We start from the raw sequence: 10,618 nt of genomic DNA on the forward strand, positions 1-10,618 counted from the left end.
GTGAAAATCTATGTTCGCCGTACAAATGTGTTGATTGAACTAAGTGCAACGGATCTTTAGAAAAAGTGTTAGATTTACGAACGTATCGTGCAGTCAGGAATTAAATAAAACGTGGAAAGAAAATTAGATTGGATCGAATGTACATCAGCACACCTTTCCGATATTTAATTAAGCTTCGTATTCTCTTGGTAGATAAAAACAAAATGTTTGATACTCGAATATGATCAAAATTAACATGGGTATGTTTAAAATATGCATGTAGTTGAAATCTGAGAATATTTATTTTAATATGTCCATAATTATAATATGTACATCATTAGAACCTTGACAGGATTAACAAACATTTTTCCTCAAAGAAATTTGTGATGATGGAATAAAGTAACCATTACAAAATTTTCAATTACACAGAATCACATATCATTTCATTGAGTCATACCTCAAGTTACATACATACGATTGACGAGCTTCCATTTCGATTCTGAAGCGTTGCTTTAGAATATTCAACTAAAATCTTTAATCAAACATGAGATATTATTGCATAATAATACAACCCCTAATATAACTCCTACATCCCTTTGTAGTTGGTTGATACAGAAATTCTACATCTATGTACCTATTCTTCCGAAACCTTATTTTATTTTCTTATCACTGCGGTAGTATAATTTATTTATATATTGCAATTATTGCTGTTTAGTTTTTAAATCAAAGTAAAAGTTATAATCAATTACAATTCTCCCAAAAATTATTCTAAATACAAAATAAATATTTACCGTACAAAAATGAAACGGAATTACTCTCAAGAAACTTCCCGGTTAGAAAAATTTAAGTAAACTCAGCGGTCAAATTCCACACCCTATATGCATCCTGTATTCTATTATCTTGCGTACACAATAACCAAATAACGAGTCGAGATAACGGAGGAAGGCTTGTAAAAGCCCACCGAAACAAAACGCGGAACCTTTTTGCCTTCGTTCTTCAAGGGATATGTTTTCGCTCCCTGTTGGAAGCGTATTTTCTATCCAATTATGGTTTACGAGATAGCTCTTTCGAAGTAGCTTTTGGGATACTATTTCTACATATGAGACGTAACTCACGAGCAATTCTTAATTTAACATGGATCATGGAGACAAAAATTCTTCCGTAATTTTGCAAGAAATATTGAAGAAGACAGAGACAACTGTGGTGGAAGTGTCCTGGGTTCTTCTGCATAATAATTTATTTAATAATAATACTAATGAAATCAACAAATAACGAGTGTAGGTTATAGATTTTTGTTGTACAATTTTATTATTTTACATGGAATAAAATAATCAGCTAGCTTGGAATTTATAAAATTGACTCATAAAATATCATTTCTAATTACTTTCCTGCCAAATTTAATACTATTATGTAAGGAAATTTATTAGCACTGGTAGTCTGGTATCTGTGATTTGTAAAATCATGCTAATGAGTTCAATTGTGCAAGAAAACCTACGCCTAGGCCGACTAATGGTCAATTTCCTTTGGGCTATGACTCGCTGTCATTTGTTACTACTATCAATGAAGTACTTAAGCGACGGGATTATAGGCGGTCCCTTTGTGTTTACCCTTTCTTCCCTTCAGTGGGGGCTTTTAATAATTCTATCAGAGGTCGTTTACTTGTTTGGAACGAAGGTGAACGCTCCTATAGGAAAGGGACGCGTGGTTCGCAAGAGGTTTGGAGATTCGCAACAGTAGAAGTACAGTCGATTAGTTGGCAGAAGAGGAAAATTAGGCTGCCGCTTTATGATGGACTGAATTTATGTGGTTGTATTAGAGGTACTTAGTGGGAATGTTTTATAGCTGTACTCTTTGACGTAAATGTCGTTCAGATTAATAAAGTTGCTTGTATTTAAGTGACTCAAGCTTGAGTTTGAAATTAGTTGAATTCAAGCTTCTATTCATATAAGTTAAATTATTAAAATAAATAGCTTGAATTTCAATCAAATTCCAAATAGTATCAAACCCTATCTTTTTAAAGAAAATGGGTAAAATTAATTTCCACTATCGCGATATGTAGTGGAATAAATCTAATTATATATTTCACGATATTATTGTTTTATTGTCATAAAATGTAAACGTGAACCTATTACTCATGACTACACGTGCATGAATCACCACGACCATAAATAAGTATTCTACATAATTGTCAATTGCAAGAAGAATTTCAATAAGAAAATGTTACCACGGGACATTTCATCTTTTTTATATGAATAAACAGTCAGTTTCATTTGACGTCATAATCTCAAGGTATGAGTTTGACACAACACGATCAATTTGTCGATGTATCCACGTTTACGATTTTGTCGTATCTTCTCTCTTTTTTCCTTCCTCGTCGTCACTTTCGTCCTCGTCAATGGACAGATCCGAACCATCGTCCTCTGCCTTCTCTGCTTTTTTTTCGCCATCGGACTGATTTAGACGTTCGTTTTTCTCGCTTACATTCGCGTTATCCGGACTCTTCCTTTTCTCTCCCTGTTTCTCGAAGTCGTAATCATCATCGTTCTCGATCTCTACCACTTCTTCCTCGGCACCAGATCTAAAACGAATTCGTTCGGTTTAATTACTTAGAACGGCGGCCCTAGCAACGACATCAGGATCAAGTTAATAGTACTAATTCTATAATGATTGTTCTTCGGGATGGTTCTATGAAGTTAAATTTCTAAGAAGAAGAATGTTCTGGGAAGCTACACTTCACGTTTCTAATGTAAAACTTTGATGTGAAATTAATAATCGGTTTATTAGACTGTAAATGAATTATTACATTGGAAATATTGGAATGCTATTATCGATAAATTATGGATGTTCCTATGTTTGCAGAAAATATGAAGCAAAAATATACGGGACATATGCTGTTAGCAATAAATATAGTAACATACACTAATTACGTTTATTGGGAAATTCTACCTCTTGCTTTATTTAATGTTTTACGATATGAAACGCATATGATGCGAATCAAGCAATAGATTAACCCAAGATAATTGGAATAAACAGATCTTCTTTAAAAATACAACATTCGAAATCCTTTCATTCAATTGTTGACCGTGGCATTTCCTCTCTTAAGAAGGATGACATTTCCAAAAGGCTAATTCTATAGAGTATTCTATAGAGTATTTTGTTTTATTGAGCTTAGATCATTATGCGTTGAACATTCAATTTAAGCTTCAAACTTTCACAATACTCGTAATTGAAAGAGTTTCTATGGGTATTTCTCTTACATACAAACTTTATTTCAGGAAGGTAAAAGAAAAAAGAACTCAGTAGAATTACTCGTCACGCCTCCTGCCGTGTCTTCTTCGTGATCTCCTTCGCGATCTCCTTCGCCTTCTTCTGGATCCACTCCTGGATCTCCTTCGCCTTGAACTTCTCCTCCTGCTTCTACGTCGTCGCCCCCTGGCATCCTGCACCTCGTAGTCTTCGAATCTAATCGGCGTTCGACGAGGCCTTCTGTCCTCAACTTGTGAAACCGTGCTGTCCGACTTTCTATCCTTACTTTCGTAATTGCCTTCGTTCATGAGATCCGAGGATACACGGAGAACTTTGTACGCCGCGTCTTTCGGGATCAGATAACCGGATTCTACGCCGAAATCGATTGCCTTCTGGATGTATCTTTTCATTTTTCTTATTCCTATAGAGAAATAGGATTTTATAATATATTTGATAAATATAATATATACTCTAAATATAGAATTTTTAAGAATATGTACAATTTTGAGAAATGTTTCGCGTGTATTTGGTATTCAAAAATTATTTTCAAAATTATTGTGCTGCATTGAATAATGGATAGAAAAAATAATGCATTGAAAAACTCATAAATGGTTTGTATACAAGACTTGTTGTATTAATCAAATGATGCTGAATCAATGATATTGGTTTATCGAAAGAAAACGTGACTTGGAACGTGGAAGTTATTAATTTCGGCTAAATGGTAAGTTGTATGTTGAAAAAAGGGAACGTTTTATTTCTATTAAGCAATAAGTTACATATGAGGTGCAGTATGTCGGATTATCATTTAACTGCCTTCGATAATAATAATGCACTGCTGTGTTAATTAATCATTTTATTGCCTTTATATAACGGTGCAATAAAAGGTAACAACACCCGTTGCTCGACTTTCGCCCTCATTAAGCAATTGCAATTATCCTCAGATCATAATAAATATTACTCAACCTACGATTATAGTTAAGTTAATTAGTAAGTAACAAATAATGGTGTTTAGACAGGTGTGACTCATTATATAATTTCAGTACGTCATTAAATTAACCTAGATACTATGCCGATATCACAAATGTGACTGTCTTAAGTATAGCTATAGAAATTGTAAAATATAATTATTGAATAATACAAGGAAAATCTCGAATATAATAATGATAGTTTATTTTTTCTGCCCCTTAACTATGAAAAGGGACAGGGATTACAATTGTTATCTTTATTCGCCTTGAACTCTCGACCACACATCCTTCTGATACATATATCTCACACTCTTTTTACCAGACTATTTAACTATTAACCTAGCTATCGTTATAGAGTATTCTACGCAAAAAGCGTAAAAAGAGATCTCTATTATAAAGGAATATAAAAAGATTTAAAAGTTATACATAGAAAGTATTTATAAAAACAATTCTCATTAAACACCAGTCTAATGTAAACAAAGTATCAAAGTATATCCATCATCCATAAGATGAGAAACTCATAATAACTTGTAAAAAGAAAATATATAATAAAACTTGAAAAACCTATAGTATCGATCTAGAAAATTTATACAACAGTAGATTAAACGCAGATAATCTGCTAATCTGTTTCGAACAGTGCATCGTCTAGAATGCAGAAACAATTTCCATGACTTTCATTGCACTAACCTTCTCCTCCATTGCCCCTATACATGCATGACGAGAGGGTGTAGTCCTTGGAGGTTTGGCGTCGTTTCACCCGGTGAGTGTTGGAATTCCTTGCCGAACCTTTCCGTTTGTTGGCCATGTTACCGCCAGGTCGAGAATCTAGGCAATCCAAAACTTCCTCACGGGGTTTCGGCCGCTTGCAGTACTGACACCTCGTACTGTAATTTCGCAACGCTTCACAAGCTTCCTCTTTGCTCCCGCCAAGACGCAGGAATTTGTACACCAGCTCCGAGATATTTGGTTTACGACGTAACTCTGAAACGCGATAAACTAGTCGCCGCGCAGATTCCAGCTATCAGACAAGGACTTTCTTTTTCAAAGCTTCCAAGCTTTACGTGTAATTCTTTCGCAAGTTCAGGTAGAAGCGCGCAGGAGATGCAAGAGAATTTGAGATGACTGCTAAGTGAAAATTCTGACGCATTGCAGGTTGTTTGATATTGAATGTAACTTTTTTTTTTAAGAATTTTATAAGATTTAGAGATTTATTGGTATTCTTAAAGAGTTGTGATAAGATATGAGAATTCTATGAAATTCGACCGAAAGCTTCTGTTCTTGAAAGTTCAAGAATGGAAATTGGAATGTGTTTATTCTAAACTTTGGAAAAAAGGTATTTCAACTTTAAATATTTCACTATTTGTGGATCGTCAAGCAATTTCAATATTATAGAGAAGTTCTAACCCAGAAAAGTTACAGAGAGTTAATCCGAGTGATCTTAAGTTTAAATGTAAAATTTCTAATTTTTTAAATCGAATACATATTTTAGAAATCCTCGTAAAATGTAGAGTCGGTTATTTTTAGGCTGAGAATACAATGTAAGAATATATTGAATTTTTCTTCAAATCAAAAATATCTATATCGGAAGTCGCGAAAATTCCAGTATAGAATACGATCTCTAGGCTAAGTAAAAGAAATTGGCAGTTGTTTCAATTGGTCAATTCGATTTGAATAATGAAAACGCTTGGAAGGTACCTTGGAATTTCCGGGAGAAATTTTTAATGATGTTCCACGATGCTTGTTGCAAATATCGAACGAAGCTTGGCGTTTCAGTTCAAAGAAATCAATTGAAAAATGACTGAAGAATTACAAAGTACCGACGTAGGTGTCGTTACGAAATGTAATAAACAAAATAGAATATATGTTCAAGCGATGAATGGCTTCTTTTGTGGCCATTGCTGACAATCAAAGAAATAGGTCAATAAAATCTGCTAGGCAATAACGTATCTTTATTTTGAAAAAAATATGTATTTTAGTCTCGATAATTTTCCAAATTAATATTCTAATGCAATTTCATTTTACCTCTTTCATCGGGAAAAACAAAAAAGTGTCGAAGAATATATAAAGTCGTCACTTCTAAAATATATAGAGAATAAGCTACGTCATCATTCCAATGAATTTCTCGTGGAAATAAAACAAGAATTTTGTCATTTTTTGCTCAAATCTTTTCCAAGATCATCACTCACTCATTTTGTGATGGCTTCGCGCATGAGGACGTCTCTTTATGTGGGCCATTTTGTGCTTACTGATGGATATGAAACTCCTCTGGACGTCCGTACTTGTTCCTCAGCCGCCGTTGTTTCCGAAGGATGTCGATAGTGCAGCCGAATTTTTTCTAGGATTTTGATCGGTCGTGGCGCCGAATTTTGTCTAGGAATTTTCAGGACATTGATGAAAAGAAGAGAGGCACGACCGACGGTGCCAATCCATCGGTTCCTTTCGCCTATTCTTTTTTTTCACGGAACAATGAAATCTCGTCTCGTCGACTACATTCACACGTTTGCTGTTCTCTTTACGCGTTTCATAAAGCAGGCGTTGTCTTCTGCCTACTTTCTCATTCATTTATTTTCTATTTATCACTCGAAGTTGCCGAAGAATCATTTTCTTTGTCATTTTTTTGAAATTTGATCGTATTAAATACTCTACTTTCGATTTCTACTTAATTTCAATTAAAGAAAGATCATGAAATATATTAAGAAAGATAATAAAAAAATGATTAATTAAATTGCTATTACACAATATTATGTACCAATTACTGTACCGATTGTAGTAAAGCTCATAATTAAATTAAGCTTGTTATTACAGAAAATGAAACTTTTTTTTTTTATTAACGTGGAGGAAATCCGCACGGACACCAGGCCGCTTCTGGGGAAACGCGGCGTGGTAGTGCCGGACTCCAACGGACTAAAACCTCCACGATGACCGTCCCAGCTGCGATCGAGAAGGGTCCGGGAACCGATGTGAGCGACACCCCCCCCCTCGCGCACAATACATCCCATAATGGAGCGGTGTGCGGCCATGTCACACCGCGTCTCGTCTCCGGAGCCGCCGTGCCAGGCAGTCCGGTTCCCCTACCGGACTGCTTTGCGGCCCCGAAGCGCTGAGCTGCCAGCGCTTAAGTTTAGATAGTAAGACGCGGCGGACCTAGCGCGCCTCGCCGAAACGCGTCCACGGCCTCTGCCGCGCCCTCGCCGGTCGATCCTCTCGGGGTGGGAGTCCCGTACCCTCACCCTCTCCGCAGCCTCTTTCCGAAGCATAACCTGCTCACAGAAGGAGGTCACGGTACTCCTCCCTCTCTCGCTTACCAACAATGCCTCGAGGATCGTCGGTGGCGAGAGGTCCCATCCGATTTCCACGATGAGGTCGCGGCGTAGCAGCGCCCACGCCGGGCAGTACTCCAGCGTGTGCTGCACCGAGTCAACGCTCGCATCGCAGTGGTGGCACCGCACGGTCGCCTCTTTCCCGATTCGGTGCAGGCACTCACCGAAGCAACCGTGTCCGGTGAGCACCTGCGTCACCCTGTAGGTCAGGAGAGGCCCGCCGCCGTCCAACCAAACGTCCCAGTTTGGAAGGACGGCCTTGAGGACCCTTAGCCCCGGCGCACCAGCTCTCATGTCGAGGCTGGCACGCCATCTGTCGAGCAAGGCCCGCCGTGCCCGAACCCTAACGTCGGCGCCCACCGGGCCGACCCCGCCCGACAGACCCCGAGTGTGGAGATAAATCTCGCGACACCTCAGGGCCTGCAATTCGAACGGGGGAACTCGGCGAGCACCGCCGCTGCTGCTGCCGAAATGGTGCGGAAGCCCCTAACCGCTAGGAGATTGCGACGGTTGGTCATCAGGTCCTCCGCCCAGATCGGAGCTCCGTAGAGGAGCCTGGATCGCACCACGCCGGCGTACAGCCGGCGCACTCCGACGCTGGGCCGCCTAGCCGAGGCAGCAAACGTCCTAAGGCGTTCACCATCGCCTCCACAGATGGTGCCAGGCGCTCAAAGTGAGCGCCAAAGGTCCAGTGGCTGTCGAGTTTCAGGCCCAGATACTTCATGCTGGTTCCGACCCCGATCTCAGCCCCCTCCAACCTCAGGCGATAACCCGCTGGAGGCGTCCCGTGATCGGCCCTGCGGCAAAACCACATTGCCTCGGACTTCTCAGGGGACACCCTCAGTCCCATTCCCTTGATCTCGGCGACCACATAGGCCACCGCCAGCTCCGCCAGACGGACGGTTCTACCCCACGTCGTGCCCCAGACTAACACCAACGTGTTGTCGGCGTAGCACGGTACGTAATACATGCCGGTGACCCCATATGGTGCGACGCGGGCAGTCCCAGGTCCGCTCACACAGGACACTTAGTTACTCGTGCCGAGCAGTCCTTGGCGCGATGTCCTTCCGCCCCGCACTGATAGCAGCGCTACGATCGGTCGGCTGTCGATGTGCAGTCTCGGCGTATATGACCCGACTCCATGCACCTAAATCATTGGAATGGGCGCGCCGGGAGAGGGAAAACCCTCGTCGCTGACCAACTTATGTTAATCCTACCTCCTGGTCGGGCGTCTCCTCCTCTGCTGATTTTCCTGACCGCAGTCAACGGACAGCGTAGCCACACCGACCCGAGGCCCCGAGGAGCGAAGCGTATGATTCCCACGACTACCTCGTCGGCGCAGCAGCCCCCGGCCTCAGCAACGGCGGCTACCACCTCCTCTGGGTTAACCGAGTCCTCAAGTCCGGTCACTCTTTGCTCGGTCGTCTTTCGCGGCACGATTACCTTGCCGGGCAAGTCCTTCAGCGTGGCCACCATCCGCACGGCCAGTCGCGATGCTTTGCTTCCAGCGTCCTGGCCTGCGATCTCGAACAGCAACACCCCCGTGATCGCCTTTCTCGGTCTTAACTCCGTGATGTCGAGTTCGGAGAGCTTAACTACCCTCTTCACCACCGACAACGCATCCCTATACGTGAAGCCCGAGCCGTCCCTCACGGTGAGCGATACCGCGGCACACCGTGGGGGTCGGGATAGGCCAGGCACTTTCTTACCGAGCGCGTCCCGCCCATTAGCGTTACGTCCCTTTCCTGTCCCGATAGCTCCTACACCGTCGCCGCTACCCGCTCCCCGCATGGATTCCCTCCTCGTGCGGGGGCGCACTGGTGGCCACCTCCGCGAAAGTCCTTACCCTCGATCCGCCACTGCCGGCCGCGTCCCGGGCGCCAAGGCCCCTGTTCGCAACGTCAACGACGGCAAAGACGATGATACCCGTCCGATGGTTCTCGCGTCCTCGGTCGGCGCATGGACCGTTGAAAGAGGTTGCGCCGCTGGTTTCCTGTTCTTTCGCCTCGCTCTCCCTCTTCCTCCTCCTATGTTGGTGGTGAATTCTACCTCGTCTGGCATTCTACCCCCTGGCATTGTTTCTCGCCAGCACTCCTCCAACTTACGGAGGAACAGGATCTTGGGATCCTCTAGTGGATCTCGAGGTCCTAGACCACCGAATCTATCCGTTTTCTTAACTTTTGTATTACTCCCCAACCCGTCGGGACAGTGGAAACGGTGCGACGCTGACCAGGAGTGTGGGGGAGGGGGGAGGGACCCATAATCGCTCCCGTTGAGGCCCCGGGAGCATTTTCTTTCATCCCCGTCGTAAAGGTGATCCTCACCTCCTGTCCTTCACCGTCGTTGTTACCACCTTTGGCTGCCCTCTTCGTGCATTCCTTGGTCAGCCGTTCCACCGTCTCTTGGAGACGACTGACCTCTCTCTCCAGAAGGCGCACCCTCCTCCGCAGGTATGCGACGTCCTCCTCTTCCTGACCGTGGGTCGGTTCCGCATCCTTCACGTCACTTGCTTGTCGACCGGTCCGATCCTCATTTCGTCACTCCGCGTGTCGTCGCTGCCGTCGGCACCGCCGCGGATGGTAGAGGCGGCGGCGGCCATAGTGGCAGCCTCGGCGTCGGTGTCGGTGTCGGTGTCCGCCCCGCACCTCGCGCCCCTCCTCTTCCTTTTATCGGGAGCTGGCAGTAACGCGGAGTCCGGATCCCCCGCGGACGCGTCACCCCGCCGGGTGCGACGTCCCCCGCCTCCGCCGCGACCGTTGGCGGCGAGACCCCCCGGTTCGCGTGTCTCCTTCGCCAGACACATGAACGTGTCCGGGGGCCTGGCGGCCCACCCCCGGACGGCCACGGGTGCTCGATGACGACGCAGCGGGGCCCGCTTTACAACCCGCGGCTGCGCCGGTACTGGGGTATCTTTCCCCTGCACCGTAAACGATTTTTTGGTTCGCTTTACTGTCCATAATAATTCATAAAGAATCGCCGAGGTCGTCAATAAGGGTTTCCATCCTGGTGCCAGTCACTCTTTCGCACTCTGCCCCGGTCAAGGCTGGTGCAGGGTGACGGGGAGCCCGACAAGAAGGTGAGATGAGTGGTCCTGGCAGATACGAGCCC

General features: G+C 43.7%; 1 protein-coding gene across 1 annotated transcript; it reads right to left on the reverse strand.

The window, feature by feature from the left end:
* Positions 1-2,313: 2,313 nt before the first annotated feature.
* Positions 2,314-7,804, reverse strand: LOC138186417 (probable splicing factor, arginine/serine-rich 7). The gene is made up of 3 exons (XM_069126296.1): positions 7,675-7,804; positions 3,289-3,646; positions 2,314-2,557 (listed from the first exon to the last, which is right to left on the reverse strand). Exons 1-3 carry the CDS (start codon positions 7,802-7,804, stop codon positions 2,314-2,316), a joined length of 732 nt encoding a protein of 243 aa, XP_068982397.1.
* Positions 7,805-10,618: the final 2,814 nt, after the last annotated feature.

Source organism: Bombus flavifrons, chromosome 13 (assembly GCF_040668555.2).
Source record: "Bombus flavifrons isolate JBK064 chromosome 13, iyBomFlav1_principal, whole genome shotgun sequence".
NCBI lineage: Eukaryota > Metazoa > Arthropoda > Insecta > Hymenoptera > Apidae > Bombus > Bombus flavifrons.